This window comes from Bacillus rossius, chromosome 13 (assembly GCF_032445375.1).
Source record: "Bacillus rossius redtenbacheri isolate Brsri chromosome 13, Brsri_v3, whole genome shotgun sequence".
Taxonomy (NCBI): domain Eukaryota; kingdom Metazoa; phylum Arthropoda; class Insecta; order Phasmatodea; family Bacillidae; genus Bacillus; species Bacillus rossius.
In genome coordinates, this window is record NC_086340.1 from 30,032,559 (window position 1) to 30,060,485 (window position 27,927).

Genomic DNA, 27,927 nt, shown 5'->3' on the forward strand with positions numbered 1-27,927 from the left:
CACTCCGTTCCAATCTTCTCCTCTCTCATGCATTCCATTAGCTATCTGCTCTACCCACTTCCTCCTTGGTCTTTCTTGAGGCCATCTTCCTATGTACTTCAACTCCATGATTTTCCTAGGCAGCCACTCTTTTCCCCATTCTCTGGATATGGCCATACCATCTCATTCCTGACCTTGTCTCACCTCGTAGCTGCCAACTTACTTCTCATAATCCTCCTCCTTATTATAGCTAAATTCTTTTTTTTTAAATTTTAAATTATGGTGTGGGTTTAGAATTCAGAACATATTTCATTTTTGTTTCAGACCTTACATGTGAAGATGCCAATTGTTTCAAGAAGCCAACAAAACACGTGACTGTGTGTCGTAACAAAATAACAAGCTCTGATATTTCTTTTGTATCATTATTTTCAATAAATTAAAACAAGCATATTTAAATTGTATGCTGTTGAATAGTTGGGCCTTACTCTATTTTTCCTTCTCCCTCGTACTCCCCTCTTAAAACCGAGATGTGGTCAGAAGCACAATTTGTCACAGTCTGGCTTTTGTAGGAACCCACACGCAGAAAGAAGATTGGCTCTGACACACAAGGATTTGCTAGTCGAACAAGCTTCCCCAGGTAGCACGAGATGGTGGTCAGTTGCGGTTTGGTGGTTCTGATGAGTGAACATTCTGCAGGCTGGCTTCCAAACCGAAAAAACAGGAAAAAACGGGAAAATGTCGGGAATTTTAAAGAGCCCAGTACAAACCGGAAAACCGTAGGGAATTTTACTTGTTTCCTGGTAAATTCCTCCGAGAGAATCTGCAAAATTTTTATATTATACATTGCAGCGTCTGAAAATAATCAGGCACAGGCAGCGAACCTATACAGTTTTGTGTTGGCAGTGAATTAAGTAAAATGAGTAATACTATAAAGAGGCCTTAAAACATAGATGAAGAAATACGAAACCCCAATTTATGTAAAATGTATGTGTTTAATATAAATTTAGCAAACTGTTACCCTTTCTTTTTGTAATCTTCTCATTTTGTAATTTTTTTTGTATGAATTTTTTGTCTCTTCAAAAATGTGCTTTGTATCAATATATACTTCAAAATTAAGAAAAAGGTTTTTTTTTGCTCTCTGGTTGCAAACACCTGGAAAATCTTAAAAAAACTGGAAAAAACTTAGAAAAAAATGTGTGTGTGCAGTCCACAAGCGACAGAAGTTAAACATTTTGCTTATTATTTTGGCTGAGGTCGCAGATAAAAAAAATATAAATGCAAGTATGCAGGTGCTAGATTATGTTATTTTGCAGGTATAAAAATGTGAAAATATTCAGGTATAGAAGTGTGCAAGTATGGTGCATCATTTATGCTTCTTACCAGCCGTCTCCTCCTCCGGTTCCCCCACCACGTACCTAACTATTCCCCTCATACGATCAGAATTTTCGTAATGCTCGATGCACAATAAAAAAGTTTCACTTCAAAACCTGGAATTATGTATCTGGGATCCAGTGGCCATCCTGCTTTGGTTTCTGATCTTTGCCAGTGAGAGTGTGCTATGCCACTGAATCGCCCCGCGAAGCGAGGCGCCCATGATATACAATGAAACACACCGTGGTTCGCCACACTCTGTAGCCAGGCACAGTTCGAGCCACTCATGTTCAGTTTTTTTCAGTAGGTTCCAGCTGTTGACCTTGGCAGCCAGGTTGCATTACTGCGCTGCCGGCGTTTTTGGTTCGCTCAGAGTTCATCGTTGCTGCCTGTTTTCATTTAGTGTTTTATAGTGAGTTACATTTCAAATTAAACATTTCCTAGGTACATTTCTGTAATGATTCCATACAACAGCTTTTTGCAACTTGTTTTCAACACCAATATACTGTATATTAATTTTTCTTTGGTAATACGTTAAAACTATATTGACGTACGATAATGCGACAAAATTGCTAATCTGGCTTGGCCCTGGCCTGAATTTTCTCAATTAAAAACCTTTCACTGTAGCATTATGTTAATTTCAACTGTCTTCATTTACTTCAATCTTTGATTGGTACAAAATCAGGAATATAACTAAAGGGGGACAGAGGGTACTTGTGCCACGGGTGCCACATTTGGGAAGGGGGGGGGGGAAGATGAGAGTACCGTACTTGAATATCATAATGTTAGAACACAATAAATGTTGAAGGGAAAATAACTGAATTATTGTTACATATATATTGTCAAATATTTTAATAACTGGATTTTTTCGCATACTATCCAACGTGTGATATATTAAAGTTGAAATGACTGCAAATAAAGCTATTTGTTTACCATCTAAATTGAATTTAAAAATCTGGAATAGTGGGAAGAATATGTGGTGACGACAATAGGTGTTATTGGGGAAGGGTTTGGTTGGAAAAAAAAGGGGGGGGGGGGGCAGATGAGATCTTGTCCCGGGTGGAAACTAGCCTAGTTACATCCCTGATTAAAATAAAGACCTTCTTGTTGATAGGCTAGCATAAAGGTATTTACGTTAGAGCTACATGTTTCCAAGCTTGTCTTAGTAGCGCAGTGGCAATCAGTGATGCCACAAAACGTGTGTAATTTTTGGGTAATAGTTCACATCTCGCTTTGTCAAACCGTATTAATTATTTTATCATTATAATTTTATCATATTTTTAGGAAGAAATAGTCACACAGTTATAGATATTAAAACATGGTAATGATATATTTGAAGTGTTATGTAATTAACAAAAAAAAATAATCACATGAAAATGTAGGATGCTATGTTTTAAGTCTTGTAGCAGTGTCACACTTTTTTAAACATGTGATTAAATTATACATAAATATTTATTGTGAAAATTTACATATAATTTTACTGCCAATGTTTTTAAGGAACTGTAATGTTAATTAGTTAGTTTATCATAGTGAGAATTACGTCCTTAGTTTTACAATTTTTGTTCTTATGTAGTCATTGACAAAAATAGATTTTGTAGTCAATTTTTTGCTGCAGTATTCATATTGTACAAATTTTATTTAAAAAAATTTTAAACCAAGAACTTAATGTATAATGAAATTGTTTAAATGTAATGTAATATTTTTACTATCATTAAATCAGTTCAATAACAGTAAGCAAAGTTAAAATATTGTAGAAATGTTTTTACTTTCCTAGCTGCAAAAATTAATAACTGAGCCATGAACTCATTGCCTGAAAGAATTCTTGGACCTCAAATAGTTGAATGCTAAACCCTACTCATCCACAACCAATAGCCTCCAATTATACTTTTTTTTATTGTGCCTTAACAATACTCCAGGGTTTTTCTTTGTTTGAAGGAATGGCATTTAGCTATAGTTTTACATATGGTGGGGAGGGGGGAAATGATAATGTTAAAATTGATCCAATATACAAACAGCACTAGTGCTGTGCTCTATAATTTTATTTAATAATTTTAATATATGAGGTAAATCACGCTCAGCCATTTGTAATGGCTGTGTGGCTCCGCAAGTCGACAAATCTTACAAGAACCAGAAACCACTGTGGAATTCTATGATCTATGAACCATATTGCATAGCTAATCGAAGATCTTGGAGAATACATGAGCAAAAAATACCAGAGTGTTATATAGTAGGATTTCATAGTAAGAGAATTTCATGCACACAAGGTCTACATTTTACGTTAACTAAATTGTTTTATTGTATGTAATGGGTGTCTTTTTGTCTGAATTTTATCACTTATATATACCAGAGATCTTAGTGATGCCCAAGTAAGATAAATGTCCAAATTCACAGTTATTTTAATGATGTGTAGAAGATATTGTTAGAAGTTAATTTATGCAGATTTATTATAATTTCGAAATGGCAGATTTCTAGAGCATTTTTTAAAAGTAAAAATTATATAATATAAAAAAACAAAGTTATAAATGAATTATTTAATGTGCTCAGAGTTCAGAGTGTTTAGTCATCATCATTTTAAATGGAGTCTGTGATTATGCTATTCAAAATAATTGAGTCATTTGTTTACACTATAAGCGTCAGGGAGCTTAACAGTACCTTGAAAAACTTATCACATTTTTTTCTATATATGTCACACATTTTCCAAAAAAATATTTTAAATGTTAAAGTAGATGTTTGTTGTATCCTCATCCTTGATATTAATATGGTCTCGTGCAAATCAAACAATCTTTTTAAGTTTTAAGTTGAGGTTAAACTCCCTTTGGTACACTTTTGTTATTGTAAAAACATTTTTGCTCTGTAGCATTGATGCTGCATACATTTCCAAACAGATTAAAGTGGATATAAATGATTACTAAGCATGATGAAACTTTATGGGGGTAATCTGTGCATTGTAATCAAGTGTGCCAGTAAAGCAATGTTTACAACTATGGGTGTTTGCACAAAGCTATTACGAGATTACTTGCACTGATAGTGAAAACAGACACTGAAATATGTACTTACCTTGAGGTAGAGACAGTTATCATCTGTGTATCGGGATTGAATCAGTTGTTGCACCAGACTACCGAATGCAATTTTCAGTAAAGGTACTGAAACTGATATATAGGCAAGTACTTTCACACATTGCAGGACTTGTTTTCTTTGGCATGAACAAGAAAACACTACATTGAAAAAAAAAGTCTTATTGGAACACACTGGTAAGCTGTTTTCGTGAAATGCATACATGCTTACATGAAATGCAAACATTAATTTTGAAATACCTGAGTAGGCAACACTCACTACATGTGACGCACCAAAGCCTGCCATAGTGAATAAGCACAACACTCGATAGGGACACCGATGAAGCCACTTTCATGTATCGAGGTATTTTCGGTACTCACTACGAGATGTCTGGGCCTCCATAAATCCACGTTTCTCACATTTAAGGTCAACTAGTAAGATTTAACGTAAACGTGTGGTGTGGTGTATTGTTGGTGATATTTTATTTGGACCACACTCCCAAAGACTGGAAGTACATACAGAGTATCTTTCAGTGAGACTAACAGTATCTGGTCATGTTATGTGGCTGTGCATTATGACAGTGCACTTTGCCAGAAATGTGCGCGAGTACTCGACAAGTATGTTCAGTGGCTGTGGAGGTCTGTTCTATGGCTTGCATGATCACTGTACATGATGATTGATGAAACTTGAATTTTTTTTTGACTGGGGCCACCTGGAATAAGGTAGTATTAATGGTCGGTTGACTCTCGGGATCTCGTCCTGCGAAAACACACGGCACACGTGTCGGTCAGTGTCGCTGCAATACTGTGTCTACCGACACTCGTGGTCAAACCTTCGAACAGTCCTTGTAAACAATAAGAGTAGTGCACAGTCGTCATGATTCCTGATCTTTCACCAAAACCATTTAATGTAAGTACGTAACGTTGAAGGTTTATTTTGCAATCACATTACATTGCACCATCGCCCTAGCATATCATGTGTAAAGCATGTGTACTTGCCTTTCAATTCAAATTTAACTTATGTAACTTATATATGCATTATAAGAAAACAGCTTATGTGAATGTTCCAACACGGGAATTTGTCTATTATTTAAGATTTACTTCCTTCTTTGAATGATTCTTATATTGGGGACGAATGATTTATATGTTAAAAGTATTTGATTACTGGTTGCTCCTTAGAGTTAAAATATTTAATGCAAAAAGAGTGACAATCTTCATTTTATTAATGAACTACCCCTCCCCCTTTTTAAATGACTAAGATCTCTCTTACAAGAAACATTATTCACCAAGTAGTTTCCAATAATTCTGAAAATAAAATAATGTAAAATGTTATTTTTAAGGATGCATAAAACTCTTAATAATCACATTAGGGGATAAGTGGCAGATATTTTCTTGTGAGGAATAACATTAGGTGCCCGAATCAAAGAATCCCGAAATAATGATTTACAAGTATGTTGCATATAGTTGATTTTGTCTCCAACTCCAACTCCATAAATTGTACAAACTTTGTGTACTTTTAAAAGATTTTATTTTGATAATTCATTTGAAGTAAACTGTTTAGTGAGAATAGTAAATTATTTTGTTTGAGTCATATATACCTTATTGACCTGAATTTAATGCTATGATTTTTACCAAAACTGTGGAAACTAGCATATTCGCAAACTTGTATCTTGCCATTGGGAACAGTATAGTTGAAAAGCTAAGAACTTGTCCTTTAACTAGATCACTTATGCCACTTTAGACCACTGTGAATTACTGCATCATTTATGCTGCTTTAGTCCGGGGCTTCCTGAACCTTTGCACAGGTGTGACAAATGCAAGATGCATTCTTTGCTTTCTGACAGCCCCTTTTGAACTACCATATTATATATATATATATATATATATATATATATATATATATATATATATATATATATATATATATACATACACACACACACACACACACATACATATATATACATATACATACATACATATATATATATACACACATATATATACATACATACATATATATATATACAGTAAGTCCTCGGTTTACGTCGGGGTTACGTTCCTGAAAACCGCGACGTAAATAGAAACGACGCAAAATGAGCCATGTTTCATGCCACCGGCCGGCCACGGCCCAAGGTCGGCCGGAAGCGCTGGCATACAGACGTGACAATGGGCAATTTTATCAGCAAATTACAACCGACAGCGTGGGAAAAAGTCCAACTAGTACTTCTCAGCTTTATAGAATGGTTATTTAACCAGCTGCTTTATTACCTTTATTGATTGAAATATAAAAACAGATATATAGTCGTTTGGAAGACATCTTATGAAGAAAAAATCATAAATTGCAGTGAGCTGATACTGTAGGCCTACTACAAACGCATTTAATCACGATAAAGTTAACAACGGCACGTTTAAAACTCCGGTCAACTCAATGATATCATAGCGACTGAAGTGTAGAGCTGTAGCAAACCGTATGTATTCGTTACTGAGTAACGGGTGCGGCATCTAGTAACTAGTAACGAAACGTTACACACGAATGCATTTCGTTACTCGCATTTTTCGTATGTTTTACGCATACGCGCGCTTATTCGTTACAAAGAACGATGTTTGTTTATTAAGAAAAGTATAATTTGGAAATTCGTCGTCCATGTTTATTACTGTTTATTAAAGGTATTGTGTGTGTAGACAAAGTTTGAGATTGGAACAGAAACAACGTAAGAAAGTATTTTTTACAAATTATAAATATGTATGTTTTTGTTTTTTATTATCGCGTATTTTCACGTTTTTTGTTCTTATCTTAAAAGAGATATTAATATAAAGCTGCTCTAATGAGATTTTATTGTTTCTTGGTTAACAAAAGCTGTTAATTATCAAATACTTTTAATTGTTTATATTCGATTTATTATTATTTACGCGACGTCATACTGTACGCGTACGAAATACGACTCAATTCGTTGCTGTTACATAACATAGCATGTTATGCGGTATCAGAAGTAACGAGTAACGATACGATAGTAACGAGTACTAATTGTTATAGTAACGAATACATACGGATACACTTTTTTTAGTTACTTTTACACCTCTACTGAAGTGCCAAGGAGTTGGACGAAAAGGGTTAGGAGAAAATGCTGTGTCGTTGCGGGAAGTAGATAACACTTCTACGTGCGAGATACGTGGGTGGCCGAGCGGGCGGGCTGGTAGTATTGCATCACCGCGCGGAGAGCAGCGGAGAGCAGCGGAGAGCAGGAAGCGTCCCTCATGATGTATGATACGATAAGGCGGTGAACGTGTAGCTTACGCTACATAGCATAAATTAACTACCGATGAAACAAAGAATTATAAACGAATTATATACGGTGTTTTGGTTAAGATAAAGATTTACGGTCATTGTAAACAACGTTATTGTGAATCGGCGACAACTTAAATTGAAACATGAGTACTCAAACATTAGCGACGTTAATCCGAAACGACGTAAATCGGTACGACGTAAATAGAGGACTTACTATATATACATATATATACATATATATACACACACACATATATATACATACATATATATATACATACACACACACACATATACGTATATATATATTTTTTTCAGATTGCAGTTTGGTGATTCAAAAAAAGACCATGTATCACTTACTCTACTCACAAAAGAGGTTAGAAAGAGTCAACTAAATATGGAATAATTCTAATAATTTAAATAAATATAAGTGCTGTGTACGATTTCCAATCCATTAAGTCTTTTGCATAAACTATTAATGAAAAAGATTAGGGTTGCATTATATTCAACATCAAATCATTTTCAGGTAAATATAGTAACATTAGTAACATGTTTAGTTTATTTTAAAATGACTACTGGGAAAGCACGTATATTATTTACTGTGTTTGAGATAGCCCAATCAGAACTACTTACACCTTGCAAATTATGAGTAGTAACAATTCAAAGATTTATAAAAGCTGAGAATAAAGACAACTGGTTTATGTTAATTATGAGAAAGAGTTTTATTTGATTTTCTGAAAATTAATTAATTTTAAGTTAAAACTTAAGTGAAATTAATTAAGTAAAGATAAACAAGCTGCAAATAGCTTTTGGACTAAAAAATTTCTAAAAATATTTTGTTCAAAAAAGCAATTCCAAATTCCACTCACAATTCAGAATCCATTGCTGCATTTACCTTACAATTATTGCAATATGAGCTATCCAATTATAAAGTCAAAACTAAGGCTGCAATCATTAAAAGGTGTGAACACTTTATATATTGAAAATTATTGTTTGATATTTACTACATGATAAATTGAATGAGAACTGAAAACGTGTTTAGAATGCATGTAACCGCATGCATGGGAGTAAACATTTTAGCTCAAGTTATGAATTTCAAAGAACTGTAACCATTGTAAAGAAGAAGAAAAACAAAGAAGATATTTTTGCACTCACTTGAAGTTAAAGCATAATGTTTTACAGTATGAATACTAGATATTTCTAGTGGTAACTGGGTCATCAAACTGCACTTGTACTGCTGATTAACATTAACAATTCCTACATGTCTCACATTGTGTATTTTACAATTAAATACAGTAAATTCAATATTCAGAATGAAGATTCGCTAAACATTTTATATAGAAAATACTATCGTGGATGATGTGCATAGTTATACATATGTACTTAATTAGTAGTGTAAGCTCAGATTTGAAATAACATAATGTACCAGTTAGAGAAGAATTTATGCATGGATAAAAACATAGAAAAAGGAAGTAAAAATTAAAGCCTCAATATGATAGAAATCATTATTATTAATTTCACTTTTTATTACAGACATACACAGCATTATATGGATTTTCTGGAATCAATTTGGCACTAGTTATGGCTAAAATAAAAATTGTCTTTTTTGTTTAATTTTCATCAGAGTTATAAAACATCATTCCTGCAACATTATTCACACTTTTAATTACAATGACATTTAACAATTGCACAAACTGACATACATATTTACATGCTGCAGTACTAACACACAAGTTAAGAATGACAATTTAAAATTATTTTGTGCCAATTTGCTAGATGTCAGTACAAGCCATGATGAATCAGAGTGTAAGACGGTAAGAATTTAAAAATATTTGTTTCACATATTTTCAATCGTTATCTCACAAATGTATAAAAGATAGTATCAAATAATCTAATATCCCTAAGATTGACAAGTTGCCTTGATGCAAGGAAATAAGTATACCAACTGATGGTAGGGACTTAATCGTTTATACATACATATTTATAAAAGTACAATTAGGTTTACAAAATGATAGTATCTTACAAGATGTATGTACACAAAGGATTCTTACTATTATATATGGCATTTTCGGGGAGGAAGGAAAACAATGCAACTATTCGAATGTGAAAACGTTCTAGTTACACGTATTCTTCGGAAGGTTTGGGCGCACTGTTGGTCAGCCTCAAGGAGCCGGCCCCTCGGGGATTCACGCTGTCCGGTAGTTCGGCGATGTCTTTGAACACCCCCACGAGGGACTCGAAGTTGGGTCCCCAGTTCAGGAGGTAGTCCCACCCCAGCGCCGCGGTCGACGAGGGAGAGCCGTTGTGAGGCCTGTAGAGCGGAGCGCCCATGTGCGTGGAGAGATCGTCGTCGGACGCCACCAGGGTGCTCAGAGAGCCGCGGAAGGAGGAGTCGAAGCCGTCGTACGCCACGGGCACCGGGGGGAGGGGAGGCTTGCCGCCACCGCCCGAAGTGTCCACGCCTCGGTCCGTGTCGTCGCCCCGCTTGTCCGTGTTGTCGTACTCGAACTCGGAGCAGGTGAAGGAGTCGTTGCCGCTCTCGTCCGTGGTGGTGGAGGAGTCGCGGTCGAGGCGAGCGTCCGGCAGGTCGACGCGGTGGTGGAGGGGGGCGGGAGCTCCCCCGCCCGGCTCCAGGAGCCGCCCTCGGGCGCGAGGGGCCTCGCTGGAGCTGGACACTGCGTCGAGCGTGCTGACGAGGCTGGAGGTGCGCGGCCGCGAGTTGAGCCTCTCTATCTCCTCGGCGGTGAGGCCCATGGGCGGGGCGGTGGCGTCGCCGGGGCTCTTGCCGCCCGCGGAGCTGCTGCGGCCCGACAGCTGGCTCATGACGGGGCTGTTGAGGCTGCGCTCGCTGTTGCTGCGCAGGGCGTCCTTGCCCACGCCGCCCGACGAGGACGTGGTGGCCAGCAGCGCCGACTGCAGGGGCTTGCCGCTGATGTCCTGCAGCGTGAGGATGCGCGGGGCCTGCTGGGAGGACAGCTCGCTGCTGGGGCTGAGCCGCGCCAGGGGCGTGCTCTGGTGCTGCAGTGCCAGCTTGCCGTTGGACGCGGCGGCGTTGGCGGCCGCGGAGGGGGAGTCCACCCTGTTGACGGGCGGGGGCGGCACCACCGTGCGCGGGCTGTAGCCGTGAGGGGAGTGGCGGTGCTGCGACTGCTGCGCCCCCTGGTGCTTGTGGTGGTAGCCCGTGTTGGGCGGGGGCAGGTGGGGTGGCGCCGCCTTGTACTTCCTCACGTTGCCACCCTCGCGGTACCCCTTGTAGTGGAACACTATGTCGATGTCGGACGGGGCGATGGAGCTGGCGTTCTCCAGGTCGTAGTGCTCGGGCACCTCCAGGTCGGCGGCGCCCTGCGACGGCTGGGCGGGCGGCGGCAGGGGCGGGTGGTGCTCCTCGCGCATCTGCATGGACTTGTTCACTACCTCTCGCTCGATGATGTCGGGCCTCTGCGGCCGGGGCTCCGCCGCGACTATCTCCCTCTCCTTGTACTTCTTGGAGATGAGCTCGGGCCCCACCAGGTGGTGCCCCCCGCCCACGCTCCTCATCACATCCCCGTTGTCCGGGAGGAAGCCGCCCACGTTGCCCCCCTCGGCGTGCAGCGCCCGGCCCAGCACGCCCCCCTCCCCGCCGGCGCCCAGCGCGGCGCCCCCGTTCTGCTTGGTGTGCCCCGGGCCACCGCCCTTCTTCTCCCGGTTCTGGCGGCGCAGGCGGAACACCACGAAGCTCACCAGGATGCCGACCAGCAGGATCACGAAGAACACGATGACCAGCGTGATGCCGATGCTCAGCGGGTCGCGGGCGGCTGCCGTCCCCACGCCGGCCGGGCCGACGCACCCTGGCGACACTGCTCCGTGCAGGATCACCGTCGGGAAGATGCTGCCCGAGCCGTTGAACGGCTGGATCTCGTAGTTCACGCTGAAGTTGGCGAGGCAGCCCTCGAAGTCTGCAACATCCATGATGCAGATTTTACATCACTGTTCTGACAATTTCACACTTTTTTTTTAAACTCTTTCCTCCATTTTGTATCATTTCTTTCTGATGCCTTGAGAAGAGGTGTAATATTATGTGGTTTATCTAATTGCACTATGTTACCATGTTGATCTGACTACTTCTAACACAAATATCACTATAGTATGAGAACATTTTTCAAGTTCTCTGATGGCCAGAGTCCATTGTTGATCTGTAAATTTCTTTGACCGAGCAAGCATCTATGGCAGCACAAATGGAGAAATGGAGAAATCTTTATCACAAAGTGTGTTTTGAATATTAGGAACTAAACATACTCGCTAACACAGGTTTTAAATACAAAATACAACTATGATGGTTTCTTTGTCGTTGGTTGAACACGTGGCATGAAAAAGAGTGGGAGTTCGAAACCGCACTTCCTGTAGTCCATGCAGGTGGTTGCAACGAAATGAATGTGTACTGTAACCATATTTGTAGTCATAAGTCACGGTGAATTTTGACATGTGGCCCAAAGATTTCACGAGTGGTACAAATAAACCAAGTGATATGTAGTTTATTTTTCTCTTACCCTTTTCGTTGTACCATTTAACTGCATGGTGCACTATTTTACTGACAGTGTTAAAGTACATGATTGTATGTGTAGTCTCCAGTGGCGAGGCGTGAGGTTTACATGAGGGAAAGCAACAACTCCGTTCACCCCAAAATACGGTGGAGGGGAGGGGGGGGGGGGGGGTCCGGGGGCCCTCCCCCGGGAAAATATGGATTTAAAGGTACAAAAGGGTGCTATTTAAGTAGTTTTCTTAACTGAACATTGACTATTCCACAGGTAGAAAAATTGACATTTTTTAAAATTATAAACTATTTTTGAAAAATAATAATGTTTGGCATACATTATTCTGATAATAAAATACCTACTCTACATTATTTATATACTAAGTGGGAGTGTAGTATCATCGATATCTGGTACAAAATATATAAACAGACAACACATGGCAAAGTAAGTACTTAAAATTAAGAGAAGAAGCTCATAAAAATATACTAGAATAGTAAAAATTAAATGTTGGTATTTTTTGTACCAACACAAAATAAACTATCTTCATACGTGATCATAAACTCTGTTAACTGGTACGTGGTTATTCACAGTCACTCCAGCGAGATTGCAACTCTCGAGATAGGATCCCGTATCCGCCACCCGCGGGACGCGGTCGGTAGCAGTTGGCACTGCTAGGCCGCCTCCCGTACGCCCACAAATCCCCCACGCACTGTCAGCCTTTGGTTACCCAATAGGGCGCAGGGAACTCCCAGCCAACAGCCGGCGAGAGAGATGCGCGCGCCCTGAGAGACGACCGCCGACTGAAACGCCACCTCGCCACCTGCCCTGCCGAACTTTAGCGGACATAGCCGAAGCAGTCGGCGGAAGAATTCCACCGTCTGCTTCGGCCATGTTCGCTTGAGTTTGGCAAGAAAGAGCTACCTTCGTAGCTTCTACCACGTGTTTTTACAGCCAATCCCCTCCTCGAACCTTTGTACCATGCCACCCCCCTTCCGAAAGGAAACTACTGCGGCAGCTTTCCTGCTGAAAGCGGTCCTACCAGCGCTTCTAAACCTAGCAACGCTTCTAAAACAGCATGTTTTGTGTGTCGACGAGTTCTTTTCTTATAGCGCACAGCGCACAGTATTGGGTCCCAAGAATATAATGTAAAAAATACGTACACCTAACTGCACGAGCCAAAGTAAAATACTACGTATTCTGAATAAAATATTTATTTAAAAAAATACATTGTCTGCAAACTGCCTGGGCAAGCACTGCTTGCCTTGCTTGCCCTGACGAGACGCCACTGGTAGTCTCTACCCCAATTTAAAAGAAGGGACAAGATGGTGAACTGTGACTGAACCAAACTAGCGCTGAAATTCATAGAATGCAAAATTTAAAAAAATACGGACACATATTACAAAGGTTTTGACTTTGAATCACCCTACAATTGATGAATGTCTCCTAATTTTACTTAGAACAGATAATACAAAGTTCACATTAAATAAGAAACAAATTATTGTAGTAATTTTTTGATTATTAATCTTTTCATCACTCATGCTTGCATTATTATATGATACTTATTTAAATGCACATTTACTTGATGACTTGGTATTTTTTTTTATTCTGAGTAAATACATCCTAGACAATCCTATAAAAATTAAAGATTTAAAATGGAAATAATACTCGCATCACAGTTAAATAGAAATGTTTTGGTCAAACTAGTACTACTGAACAATTTTAGGTACCCACATGTTGAAAAAAATACTCCCTCTTTTCTTTATCAATTAAGAATGGTCGAGTGGCCAGGTCAATTTGCCTTTCCACCGAGGCGATGTAGGGCCGATCCCCGATGAGTTCAACCCCAAATCCTTTACAAGTAGTGAGGGACGTGGCAGTTGACATCCGGCGAGTTTCCTCTTGGGTACTTACTCCAGTTTCTCCCACCCATTCATTTCACGCCAAATTCTCCGTTCTTTTCCGCAGCACTCCCTGTTTGTAATGATCCCGTTGTACGTATATGAAACGTTAAGGCCACAGTTGGACATTCTCGGGTTTAATTGTTAAAAACTTAAAATTTGGGAATTTTTGCGAGAGGAACAGAAAGCTGGTTGATTTCCTTACTTATAAATGTATTTGATATATTAAAGTTAGTATATTAGTGCAATACTGACAGTGACGAGTTCATTAGAACAAAGTCATCAGACTGAACCAGGCATGTTTTCCTTCTGAACAGTATGAAGTTAAACTGGCCCCAATGTGACTTTGCCCCGTGATGGTGACCGTTCATTTGATATATTAAAGTTGGTATATCAGTGCAACACAGACAGTGACGAGTCCATCAGACTGAACCAGGCAGAACAGTGTGAAGTCGAACCGGCGCACGTACCCGACGCGGGGAGGGCGCCGGGCAGCCCCGGCCGCGCGCCGCCCGCGCTCAGCGCCGTGAGGTAGGCGTCCAGGAAGTCGTGCACGCCGGCCAGCTCCAGCTCGTCACCGACCCGCGCCCCGTCCACCAGCAGCCGCACGCCGCGCGCCGGGTGGGCGTGCAGCGTCACGTTGTGCCAGCGGCCGTCCGCCAGGCCGGGTCCCCCCTCGTCCTCCCCGCCGCCTGCCGTCATGTTGACGGGTGAGCGCGCCGCGCCCAGCCGCGACACGTACACCAGGCGGCCGCCGCGCAGCTGCAACCGTCCACCACACATCCACCTGTGGCACTTCGCTCTCTATTAAAGCAAAATCTCTGTCAGATGGCATATGTGCGTGTCCAGCTGTAAGAAAATAATGATGAATTTCCTTAAGGCGTTGTTCTTTGATGAGTTGATGCCAAAGAGCTACTACTGGCCGGTTCTTATTTTGGTAAGGTAACTTACAAGTGAAGTAACGTGATCGCAAGTGCGTGACGATATGATGAATTGAAATAAAAACTATTGTCTATTGTTTTTTTTTCCACGCTAGAACGAAGGCACTAGATAGCAATCAGTCTCGTATAGTACAGTATAAATAATAATGAATGCAAAGCTTGTTTTGTCAGAATGCTTGATACAATAAATTTCAAATCACTAATAGGGGTTTTCATAATTTTTTTTTTCAATTTTTTTTTAATCATGTACTATATTGTACCTGCTATTTTAATTTCCTGTAGTAATTATAGAAGCAATTAGGCGGTAAGACATTACTATTAAAAAAACACTTTTAACAAACAATAATATTAAATATTTTTTTTACTATTTATAATTTATTTCATATATTAAATTACACCATAAACATTTAAATTAATTTATAATTATAAGTATTAATGCTCTCTACGAATTTACAAAAGAACTGGATGGCTGTGGTAGCGCTATCTATCGTGTCGATTTGAAACACTACGTAGGTACATATGGGGCTGTTTGAGTGACCACCAGCTGGCTGAAACCACCAGGCAAGAGACGCGTCTAGCACTCTGAGCAGCAGCACTTACGGGCACACCAAGATATTCATGACAATAGGGCTCTACAAATCCTGGGCGCCAAATCACCACGACGCCCAACTTTTCCTTACTGGCGAGACTAACTTCTACCAAGATATCAAGATATAACTCTAGTAGTTTTGAAAACATCAGTCAATTTTGTTGTTACAAAATCTTACTGTACAGAAATGACTAGTGGCAGGGAAATTTATTGTTTGTAAGTTTAATAGAAAAAGGCATGAACAATTTTTTTTCTGTACAAATCTGCAACACTGTTATTTGTAAGGTATTTGTATATATGAATACGTACTCAGTTTTCAAATATTTAGAATGTAAATATTAGTTTTAAATAAGTTGCATGAAATAGCTAATTTCACAATAATAGATACTAATTTTGAAAAATAAATAAATGCTAATTTTTCCAGCCATTAGAAATGACCGGGTTCAAGAAACTGAGACGGTATTTAATTTACAGTAAGTTAATTACTGATAGTGTACCAAGTTGCAAGAAAGGTACTGTTTAGTATATTCTTTAATGTTAAAGTAAAATCTCAAAAAAATAACTGTTGAAAAAAGTATTTTTTTTTATCACTGGCTTACATACATTTGTGCCTAGTTCCTAACCTTTCATGGATTTTGAAGAAACCTACGTCACAAGTATAAAGTAAAACTTATTATTCACTATTTCACTTGCACACAAGAGAAAAAAAACACACACACACACACACACATCAATCTCTTAACAACCTTAATTTAAAATATAATACAGTAAAAGATCTCTGATCCGGCTTACTATAACCTAGCACCAACCGAGCTGCGCATTTTCAAATTTTTTGGGTGGATTCCAGCTGTTAACCTAGAATGCCAGCATTTTTAGTTTGCTCAGAGTTTATCGTAACTTTCGATTTTCATTTCAGTGAAGGCATGTGCGAATACTAGTTTTTTGATGCAGAGGGAATATCAATAAGAATGTTTAAAATATTCACGAAGTTAAATCGAATTGTGAATATTGTTCTCGGCGAAGCTGTATTAAACTTCTTTTATAAAATACGGGATTGAAGTAAAAAAAAAAGGGTAGTTTAACATTTGTAATGCTTGAACTGATATAATGATTAACCAATTGCCCCTATTATAAAATAACCATGCATAATATTAATATTGAGCAATCATAAAGGCAAACTGACATCCACCTTTAGATTATTTTTAATAAACAACATTTATTAAAACAAAACATATGCAACAAAAAAAGTTTTTTTTATAAGCAAATCTTAGGTTTCAAATGATTTAAAGTTTTTCAAGAAATGCGAAACTTCACATCAGACGCAAAGCTTCGCATCACAATCTAAAAGCTTCAAATAAAAAACGAATAGCAAATTTCCTGGTGAAGTCAAATCAAATATTGAAATAGAGCTTCGACTTATTCGCTTAGTTGCAGCTTTCTTGCACAGGCCTAGTTTCCTCTTTTTCAGCGTGTTAAATTTCCATAATAATTTTTTTGAAGGAAAGATCTGAATAAAAATTGCAACGTGATAACAGAGACCTTTTTAAAACAGTAATGCTGAGCAGCTTGTTTTAGATATCTTTGTTCTGTATGTTAATTTTTCTAGCTACATATATTGAACGATCGCTAATCCAATGCTACAGGACGGCGGCCGCACCTCCACGGAGGTGTAGTCCTTGTGGGTGGCGCTGTACAGCAGCAGGCCGTCGGGCCGCCAGGTCCGGAAGGTGACGCCGAGGCTCTTGGGCGCCGGCGAGCCCCCGGGGACGCCCGGCTCCCGCTCCCAGCGGCTGGAGCCCCGGTACACGGCCTCCAGCAGCTGCATGCGGCGGTGCTGCTCCGAGACGGGGAACTCTGCGAAGCCCCCGCCGGGCCCCACGTGCACCGGCCCGAGCGCGCGGTCGCAGTCGGGGGCCAGCAGCGGGCCGCAGGAGCACTCGGCGTGCCCCCAGCGGTCCAGGCAGTCGCCCCCGCACGGGGCCCGGGCCCTGCAGGGACCCCCCCGCGCCCGCCCGCACGTGGGGTCCACGTCGCGCGACTGCAGCGGCGCGCTGAGGTTCAGGGCGCGGCCGTTCACCGACACGCCGTGCACGCAGCCCACCAGGTCGTCCGAGCTCACCTGGCCCGGCCGCTCCAGCACCGGGTTGGCCGAGGGCACGCCCCCCACGTACATCGGCTGGTTGTTGAAGTTGAGCGTGCTGAAACCACCACCCTCGTGTTTCACATTCCACTAGAACACCTGGTCACCATCGTAACTACAGACGTTTTCAAAACATAGGCAAATTTTACTGTTCCAAAATCTTGTACGGAAATGAATGTGTCCAAGAAACTGGGACGGTATTTAAATTTTAATAAGTTCAATGCTATAAAAGCTAGATATCTTTTAACACTTCAATTTTAAAATAAAATCTAAAATTTAATTATAACTACTCACAAAAGAATAAAAAATTTTTTTACTGCTGGCTCCTAGATTTTGTGCCTGTCTCCTAAATTTTCAGAGATTTTGTAGAGGCCTACCTAGCCTTGAAGGAAAATTTGATTGATAACATCTCACATTATAATCATGAGGTTATTGGAAAAATGTTTCTCAAAATCTGGTCTTATGTTTCCACGTAAATATACGATAATACACAGCAGGACTATCAAGTGAATCCATGGACCCGGGGACAAATAATTTGGCCCCATCCTCTTCCCACACAACTTTTCAAACCCTTCAAATTAAAAAAAAAATTTTTTTTTAAATTGAAATCTTGACCATAGCTGTAAATGTGATCTGAGCAAAAGTATCACATAATTTGTAAGGTTTACAATTAATTCTATTAGCAATAGACATATACTTGTAATTTCCTATTCTATCAGTGTAAACTCGTGCATTAAAAAATATCACGAATCTTAATCGGGAACTTGGTGCCTGGGCTCGAGTACATATTTCTTAACAACACCGCATATACCTTCTGGATGCTTTAGATACTAAACAAATTTGGCAAGTATAATTTTATCTTTTGTTGTATACTCCCACTAACCACACTCATGATTGCTGCATTTCCAATTTATCGTGGTAACCGTCGTTACACATTCATTGTCCGTTCCCGCCCGAGCGTACACATCACAAAGGTCATTCACAATGTTGCCCACATATGCACACCCTGGCTACCAACTTATGACTACGGTACCTAAATACTCTACTTAAAACTAATAGTCTCAATATGTATCAGTATTCAATGACTGTAAAACACATGCACCCGTTTCTGTTGATTACCAACTTTTTCCAGTAATGCCATGGATTCCATGCAATAATTACAGCAGGAACACAAAACTTAAAAAAATCACTACTCTCTGCATTATTTTATCTAATGTTCTGAGGTAACATTCCTGTACATATTTCAAACCTTATTCATTGATAAGTGCAGCATTATAACTGCTACTAATAGTTAGAATTAAATCACATGGATAAAATATGAAAGTTTGACAGTATTGACAAGATTTTAAATAGCATGTGTAGGTTTACCAATATTCTACGTCTGGAAACTGCACGAGGCCTGCACAGGAAATCTCAATGACCATAAGTTTACATCTTATACTTTCCTTCTGGATCATTTGTAATAATTACTAATTAGCATTTGTTTATAGACTATCTGAAATTAGCAACATTTAATAAATGTAAAGTTTGGTAGGTTATATATTTTGGTAAGTTATTTTATTTGATGAACAAGAAAATTAAAATTTTAATCTATAGTGTTTTCACTAATGATGATCACAAGGCACATTACTTTATGTTATCAAGAACAATAATCATGAAACAAATAAATAAAACTATTATTTCCAGGTACTATTTATTATAACATGGGGTTAGTATACAAAATCCTAAAAAATTTCCAAAACAAAAAAAAAAAATCTATCCTAACTTTTATTAAAAATGAGTCTCTAGTAAGACTTTTCAAAACTACTTTTTATATTGAAATATGTTCAAACACTCATTAATGGTAATTATGACTGAAGACAGGAAGTGGTCACTCACCCCGCTGGTCCCACGTCATCAGCGTAGCAGGTGTTGTCCCCAGGTCGGCACTCCTGGCACACGTCTCCGCTGTCCGTGCAGTTGGACACGCTCAGCGACACCACTCTGCCGTTCCGGGTGGCGGTCACCTTGTGCCACTCGCCGTCGCTCAGGCTGCGGCTCGCCACCGTCACCGCCGTGATAGCGGTCCGAGCGCCTCCGTACGAGAACATGGCCCGGCCCGCCACCAGCTGCACCGCCACGAAGTCCGACCTCCCGCCTGTCTGGTGCCCGAAGTTGTAGACGAGCAGCGCGTCCGGCTTGGTGGTGGAGAACACCACGGAGACGTCGTTGGTGGCGGGGTCCAGCGGCGGGAACGCCATGAAGGAGAGCGGCCGGAAGCCGAAGGTGGAGCGCTCGCAGTGGCGCCCGTACCGAGCCTCGGGGCAGCTGCACTTGTAGCCGGGCTTCAGGCTGACGCAGAGCCCGCCGTGCATGCAGGGGTTCGGGCGGCAGGAGTCGGCCGCCGCCTCGCACCGGTTGCCCCGGTAGCCGGGCCGGCACAGGCAGAAGAAGCTGGAGCCATCCGGGCTCTCCCGGCAGGACCCCCCGTTCTGGCAGGGGCTCCCGTCGCAGACGTCGCCCCGCTCCGTCTCGCACAGCCGGCCCTCCCTGAGCGGGGGGCACGCGCACTGGAAGTCGTGGCCCAGCCGGCGGCACGTCGCGCCGTGCAGACAGGGGTCCGGGGAGCAGGGGTCCTGGCGCCGGTCGCAGCGCTTGCCCGTGAAGCCCTCCGCGCACCGGCACGAGAAGTCGTGGCTCACCAGCGGCGACGTGAACACGACAGCTTCGCTGTCCGTCACCGTGGTCTCGTCCGCGTGAACCCTGATTCCTTCCGTGCAGTAGCCGCCGTTGTCGCACGCATCCGCCTGCTGGCACGGCGAGTACCCCACCACGACCGCCGACGGCTGGAGCATCTCTTGCAAGGAGGACCTTTTCTTGGCGATGGCATCGCTCACTCGGGCTTGCTTCTCGTACCCTTTCGCACCCTTCACCGCGACGCTCAGCTCCAGCCCCTTCTTGACCTCGTGGAGGGCGTAGAGGTGCGGCGCGTCGCCCGACGCGAACGCCGACTTCAGGATGTCCACGAAGCCCTTGAAGAAGAGCGCCAGGAACTTGGAAGCGGTCATGTTCTCGATCCGCAGGGTGATGCTGTTCTGGACGGTGGAGTTGTCGAAGGGCACGTACTCCACGGTGACGGAGGAGACGACGTCTGCGTGGCGACCGTCGTTCCCGGACACGCTGAGCGAGTAGCTGGCCCCCGGCACGACCTTGGAGGTGTGCAGGTGGCAGCCGCTGGGGATGGCGAGGGGCGCGCCGCGAGGGGGGATGGAGCCCACCAGGCGGCAGTGGTAGTCCCCGGTTGTGTCCGGGTCGTTGGGGTGCACATCCGCGATCCTGCCCAGAGGCGAGACGTTGTTGAAGGTGTTGACGATGACGTGGACGGAGCGCGGAGTGGAAGGGCTATCATTCTGGTCCAGCACAACGATGGAGACGGGATGCTGCGACCTCATCCTCGGCTGACCACTGTCCTCTATTTCAACCTGTTTGACAAAGTACCAATACATTACACTGGAGTTTTTCAAACTTTTGTTAAATTTCAGGACACTAGCTGTGAATTGCTGAAAATGGAGGATACTAAATTTATTTTTATGCAAATATTTTTACATCATTATATCATTTTTTTTTTCTTTGTGGGTTTTGAATTTTCAGAAACTTTATAAAATTTAAATCAATTTTTTTATACTGTAGTATTCAATAATTGTTATTTTAAACATATATACCAAATTTTAATTAAAAACAGCTTTATACATTATTGTTTTTGTCTACCAAGATTTTGCTACATACCTAATGGACTTCTCACTTGATAGTACATATTTTCAGATCCCAACAAAATGTCTGATTTTAGTAACATTTCAGTATAAAGTACTTTCCTTATTTAGTACCAAAATAGTAGGTTTTCTCGGATATGTTGTAATGAGATCTCACATTTAATAAGAGGATTAGCAGCACTTTCGAGTGCTGCTGAATTGTGGTTGGAAAATTCTGCATTAGATGCCATGGAACAGTTTTGTAGTTGATTATAAATCAATACAATATATAGTGAAGTATGTAATATTTCAATGCAGTTGTATTGTACTGTATCTTTTTTCAATTGTTTTAAAATACAGTTTCTATCTCATGTAATTTTTTTTTTAACTTGACTAATTATTTCACGTTCATCATTAATGTGGGGAAAAAAAAAAAAACATTACATTAAAACTCTGTTCAAAAGATTTTTCAAGGCATGTACTTAACAAAATTTAGACTTATCAACAGGGAAAACTTATTAAATTGGTAAAATGGTAGGTATTTATTTATCAGGTGCTACAATTTTGTAACTTATAAGGCAGGAAATTTCCTTAAAATTTTCTTAAGAAGGGTTTATTGTAGGCTATATCTAATAGTGTTAAGCAAACAAACCTCAAAACAAACCTGAAGGGACCATAATTTTGTCACATTGCAATAATGAGGTTTGTAATAATCAAACTATTACAAAATTTAATTACATTTTTTTGTAATTTCTAAATAAAATTCAAATAAAGTTTATACTTGCACACAATTTTATACCACATCAAATGTAGGTACTGTTTTTTTTAGGATGGCTACACATGTGACTCAAAACATATTTTCTGTTTCACACTTAAAAGGAGTAAATGCAGAAGATTAAGGCAAAGGTTTAGAAATTACCTACAAAAAGAGATACTACATAATGTACCAATATTTTGAAAGAATACCATTTTTAAGATTTTGCCCAATCTACAATGAACCAAAGTAAATGCATCAGTATTATTTTGGTTGAAACTTCACATTATTTCTTTACATAATCTGAGATATTTGTATTAACCATCCTTTCCTACGTGTTACTGATTACCCTTGGAACGAAAACAAACTTGTATTAGGTACTCAATAACCATACTTTAGTATTAAACAATTTACTAAGCACTATAACTCCTATGTTACTTCGTGAAAACACTTTGTATTAACAAGAGTTTTGTATTAACAGGGTTTTTATTAATGAGGTTTCACTGTAACGTAAAGACCTCCCATGACCATAGTACACATAATAAATGCCACTGAAGTAAGTAACAATTGGTTTCTCATTCGAAGGTAGCTGTCCTTTTAAGTTGGATTTACGATTGAAAAAAATTGATTGTCCTTGTAACTTAGCACTTATTATCAGTCTGGAATTGTTACAAGGAACATTATGGCTTTCCACTCATATCAGTTACTCTCTACCTTCAATGAAAAATCTCTCAAATTTTGTAACCCCATCTTTTTAGTACTACGTAATTGCAGTCACTGCACTGTCGAAATACGTACTTGGCAGTTTCGGTAAAAGTTTTGTAAACCTGTTGTTTGCACAGCTACAAAAATATACAGATTTTTTTTAATGTGTCATTAGAGCAAAAGGAGTGACTATTTTTGACATATGATCACTGACGAAAGGCCTGGTTTCATTTCCTTTGGATTGGAAGAATAAGTTTGCTTACTGCTACACATCAAGCTGTAAATAAACATTTAGATTTTATTAAGTTAGAATTGGTCTTTAAAATAAATAACTTGTAAGAGAGAAATAACATTAATACCGTGTTTACTCGCATCCTCGTCGCACATTTTATTCTCAAATCAAGTTTGAAAAGTAGGAGTGCGATGATTATGTGTAAAAAATTTTTTTTGTTAGATAAAGTTATTCATAAGAACAAAACCCATTCATGGAAAGTACGTTTATTTAAAAAGTGAAGTATAAAAGACCACACCAAACAATTTAAATTAATAAGTCATGCAACAAAAACCTTTCACCTTTAAATAGAAAAATAAAATCTGTGATCCAAATGCAAGCCGAACGAACGCGTAACTATCGCCGTATACACACCACGAAAGAGTGCGGGCCATCAGATGTAGTTACTCGGCACTCGACAGAGAACGCGCGCTGCATGCACTCAGCGAGATATCGATATTCGGCTACATGTGTGCACTCTATACGGAATGCAACATAACCAAACATTAATGATTGCAACGAGCGCTGGCTAGATTTTTGTAAGCGGTACACCGTGGCGACGGAGACGAATAGATGAAGGTTATAACGTTTCAAAAGTTGTTAAAACAAAATTTACACATTAGAAAACTTCGTATTTCCGTTAATTAAATAACAAAGAGGTAATGTCCGAATTAATATTAGATTTGTATTTTAAAATACGGTACATCGTTCTAAATGGAAAAAATACCCACACAATGCGCTCGGATTCTAATAGCGGGACCAAAAACATCATGCGACGTTTACGCGAGAGTTATTTTTATCCAAATTTTGATGCCCTTAAATAAGGGTGCGAAGATTATGCGAGTACGAAAATTATGCGATAAAAGAGGGTAATTCAAATTATGGTAAGGTCATCTTCAATATTTCAAGTAGATTTTGTTTGAATTTTAAAGATATAAACTATACTTGTAAAATGTAAGAGATAATAGCTCACCATTATTTCCAGTTTGGGTGTTTGCTCTCTGTCGAGAATCTTGGTTGTCTTCACAACCCCAGTATGCTTCTCCACGGAGACCATGTCGAGATGCCTTCCTCCGGCCAACTGGAAGGTGAAGGGGGCACCGTTTGGAGGCAAGTCAGGGTCTGTTGCGGCCAGCGTGATGATGCTCGTACCAGGGGGTTCGTTCTCTGACACGTAGCCCACCGTGATCAGAGGATCTAAGACGGGACCATTGTCGTTGATGTCGGAAACCGATATCCGTACCATTGTGGTGCCGGTTTGAGGAGGTGTTCCAGTGTCTATGGCTCCGACAGTCAGCAGGTACTCTGCAGATGTTTCCCTGTCCAGCCTCGAAGTGGTTTCGACCTCTCCTGTTTGGGGATCCACTTTGAAAACATGCCCAATGTTTCCTCCGATGATGGAATAGGAAAACTGATTGTTTTGAGGCCTCACATCTTTGTCAACCGCCTTTACTTGCACTATTTGTGTGCCAGCAGCCGCACCTTCGGACACCTCTCCATCATATTCGGCCTGGAGAAACTCTGGAGGGTCGTTGCCATCCTGCACGGTAACTATCACTTGTGCTTCGTCCGTGTCATTGCCACGTATTCCTCCAGCGTTCTTCGCCATGACTGTTAGCACCACTCTGCTCTGCGTCTCACGATCCAAGTGGCGGGCCACCCTAATTTCTCCAGTATCTGACTTGATGGTAAATCCTCTGTCGTTGCTTGAACCAACAAACAGGTAGTAAACCTTCCCATCTTCTCCGGCATCTTGGTCGGTGGCCTGTATCATGCCGATGCTGGTGCCAACTTCTGCAGACTCAGAAACATCATAATGAAAAACTGGCTGCATGAAGTGGGGATAGAATTCGTTCCTCCCGGTGATGTGCACTTGTACCTTGGTCGAGCCAAACATGGGCGAATCAGGGTTGGCAGCGAGTATATCTAATAGGTACAAGTTCTTTTCCTCAAAATCAAAACTGTCCTTTGATAGAATTTCTCCAGTCTTAGGTTCAATACTGAAGACGTCCTTCCCAGAGCCCCCGATGATGGAGTATTGAATGATGGCATTTTTTGGCGAGTCGGCATCGTGAGCCTGCAGGCGATAAACAAATGACTTAGGAGGCATGTTTTCAGGAAGAAACGCATCGTACGACGTCTGGTTGAACACCGGGGCATTGTCGTTGATGTCCGTCAGCGTGATGGTCAGCGTGGCAGTCGCCTCGTGGGACTCGAAGCCCAAGTCTCTCGCCGTGATGTTGAGCCGGTACTCTTGCACCGTGTCGTAGTCCAGAGGCTTGCCGATGATCACCGCCCCGCTCGCAGCCTCCACGCTGAACTCGTACCTCTCATTGCCGCTGGAGATGCTGTAGCGGACCATCCCGTTGGGACCCTCGTCGTCGTCGGACGCTGCGACCGTGAGTATCGGCGATCCGACGGGCTCGTTCTCCGGGACTATCACTTGGTAGCTGAGCGCCGTGAACACGGGGGTGAACTTGTTCTCCCCGGTGACCACCAAGGTGACGGCCACATCGTCGTGTCTCGGCGGCACTCCCTTGTCGATGGCTCTCACGTTCAGGGTGTGGTACTGGAGCAGCCTGCCCGCGAGCGGCTGGGCCACGGTGATCCACCCGGAGGTCCTGCCCACGTCGAACAGCTCCGACCCGTTGCCGCCCGTCTTCAGGTACTCTATCTCCGCGTTCACCCCGAAGTCCTTGTCGTCCCGAGCCAGCATCTTGACGACCTGCAGACCGACGCTCGCCTCCTCCGGCACGGGGCTGAAGTAGTCCCTTCGCTCGAACTGCGGAGGGTTGTTGTTGGCGTCCACCACGTTGATGGTCACCAGGCATTCCGACGACATGGGAGGCTTGCCGTTGTCCGTTGCCATCACGGTCAGGATGTACTGGTTCTCGGGCGATGACTCCAGGGCCGTGTGCTTGTACCTGGAAAAATTCATTTATTTGGTACAAAAAATGTGCGAGCAATAAAATTCTGTTAGAACAGATTTTATGCTAATATGTATATTCACCGTTAAGGCATAAATTATGTCACTCTAACAGCACAACATGTATTATGCTTTGGCTTTACAATGTTAAGAACAATTATGAACAACAGAAAACTAGATATCATGTTCATTTATCCCCAGAAATCACATCTTTTCCAGGATAAACAGTGTCATTTATTTTAAATTAACCATAACTACTTACTTCCCATATCTGACACCATAACTGAAGATTGTGACTCAACATGAACAGAAATGTAACACACACAGAACAGAAAAGGAGAACTTAAGTGTATGGTCTTATGCACTCTGTACAAGAAAAGGTGTCACTTTTTGGACAGGTGCTTCAGCAACACAATTTCATATAAATTAAAAAAATTAATTATTGATAGGTATATGATTAGCTAATCTGGTACTACATAAAAAGGGTTTCTATTAACTTTGTTATTTCACTATATTAAGCTGTCCATTTCCTCTACACCACCCGTCAAAAAAATTACACATTATCTTGAATAGAGTGAAGATGGCTGCATTAAGAGATGCAAAACCATCAAGAACAACAAGGCTAACAAAAAAATAGGTCAGGTGTTACCTGAGGCTAACCAAGAATCACATCACGCATTACCTGAGGCTAACCAAGAATCACATCAGGAATTACCTGAGGATAACCAAGAACCAGTCAGTTGTTACCTGAGCCTAACCACGAATCACATCAGGTGTTACCTGAGGCTAACAAAGAATCAAATCAGGTGTTACCTGAGGCCAACCAAGAACCACGTCAGCTGTTACCTGAGACTCCTCTTGGAGAAGAGCTCGCCGCTGGCCGGGTCCACGGTGAAGAGGTCAGACGGGTGCTTGAGCGAGTACGAGATGATGGAGTTGGGGCCCTGCTTGTCGCGGTCCGTGGCTGCCACCTGCCCCACGAACACTGCGCGGTGCTGCAGCTCCGGGAAGTTGAAGCTGTAGCTCGCCCGCTCAAACTCCGGCGCATTGTCGTTCTGGTCCATGATCGTGATGGTGAGCGGTGTCTCCGCCCGCCATGACCCGTCAACCGCTGCCACCTGTACACACATGGTTATTGTGGATTTACTAATTTTTTACAGCATCTGAAAATATAGCTATCTCGTTAAATGTTTTGGCTCGAGATGGCACAGGATCTCCTTTTGGGCACATGTCAAAGACAATATTCATGGACTGTTATTATCGTGACGGTTGTAGTCGCCCACGCAAAACGGTCAGTTATTTCTTCCCGTTCATTACAGACTGTAACTTGTAAGTAAACATCAGAATATATCAATATGTAAATGCTTTTGAATATTATGACACGCACCTTGTAATATTAAAAAATTAAAAATTAAATTGAAAAACTACGAAAAAAGAAATCCAATATGAGGATTTAACCCCTCCATATCTGTTTTTCACATATTTATTCATAAATTACTTTCATAATCGAGATTCTTAAATCTGACATAATTATGTCTCAAATATTATTAAAATATATTTAGTAACAGCACTTTTTGTTACATTTATGACCATAATCACACATAGTTAATATACCAGCACCAAAAAAATCTTTCAGAGATTCTGAATGACATGGTGAGATTTCAATTTTTAATATTTTATTTGTAAAGTGATCCATGAAAGAATTAAATGTTAAACAAGATGGCGGGGATCTTTAAAATGCCTTCCATGCCAGGCTTGTACGATAGGCAGCA

General features: G+C 41.2%; 2 protein-coding genes across 2 annotated transcripts in view; one reads left to right on the plus strand and one right to left on the minus strand.

Annotated features, from left to right (window-relative positions):
- The window catches only part of LOC134538422 (PIH1 domain-containing protein 1-like), a 58,944-nt gene extending 58,492 nt beyond the window's left edge, over positions 1 to 452 (plus strand). Inside the window, exon 7 of the mRNA XM_063379740.1 lies at positions 304 to 452. Within this exon, the coding sequence (XP_063235810.1) occupies positions 304 to 354 (51 nt within the window). The 3' untranslated portion in view covers positions 355 to 452. The remainder of the gene's footprint in view (positions 1 to 303) is intronic.
- An 8,804-nt stretch (positions 453 to 9,256) lies between these two features.
- LOC134538614 (cadherin-related tumor suppressor) overlaps positions 9,257 to 27,927 on the minus strand; it is a 197,416-nt gene continuing 178,745 nt past the window's right edge. The window contains exons 14-19 of the mRNA XM_063380045.1: positions 27,002 to 27,273; positions 24,203 to 26,153; positions 19,650 to 21,232; positions 17,289 to 17,829; positions 14,572 to 14,863; positions 9,257 to 11,627 (exon numbers count right to left, since the gene is read on the minus strand). Of these exons, the coding sequence (XP_063236115.1) occupies positions 9,811 to 11,627; positions 14,572 to 14,863; positions 17,289 to 17,829; positions 19,650 to 21,232; positions 24,203 to 26,153; positions 27,002 to 27,273 (6,456 nt within the window). The 3' untranslated portion in view covers positions 9,257 to 9,810. The remainder of the gene's footprint in view (positions 11,628 to 14,571; positions 14,864 to 17,288; positions 17,830 to 19,649; positions 21,233 to 24,202; positions 26,154 to 27,001; positions 27,274 to 27,927) is intronic.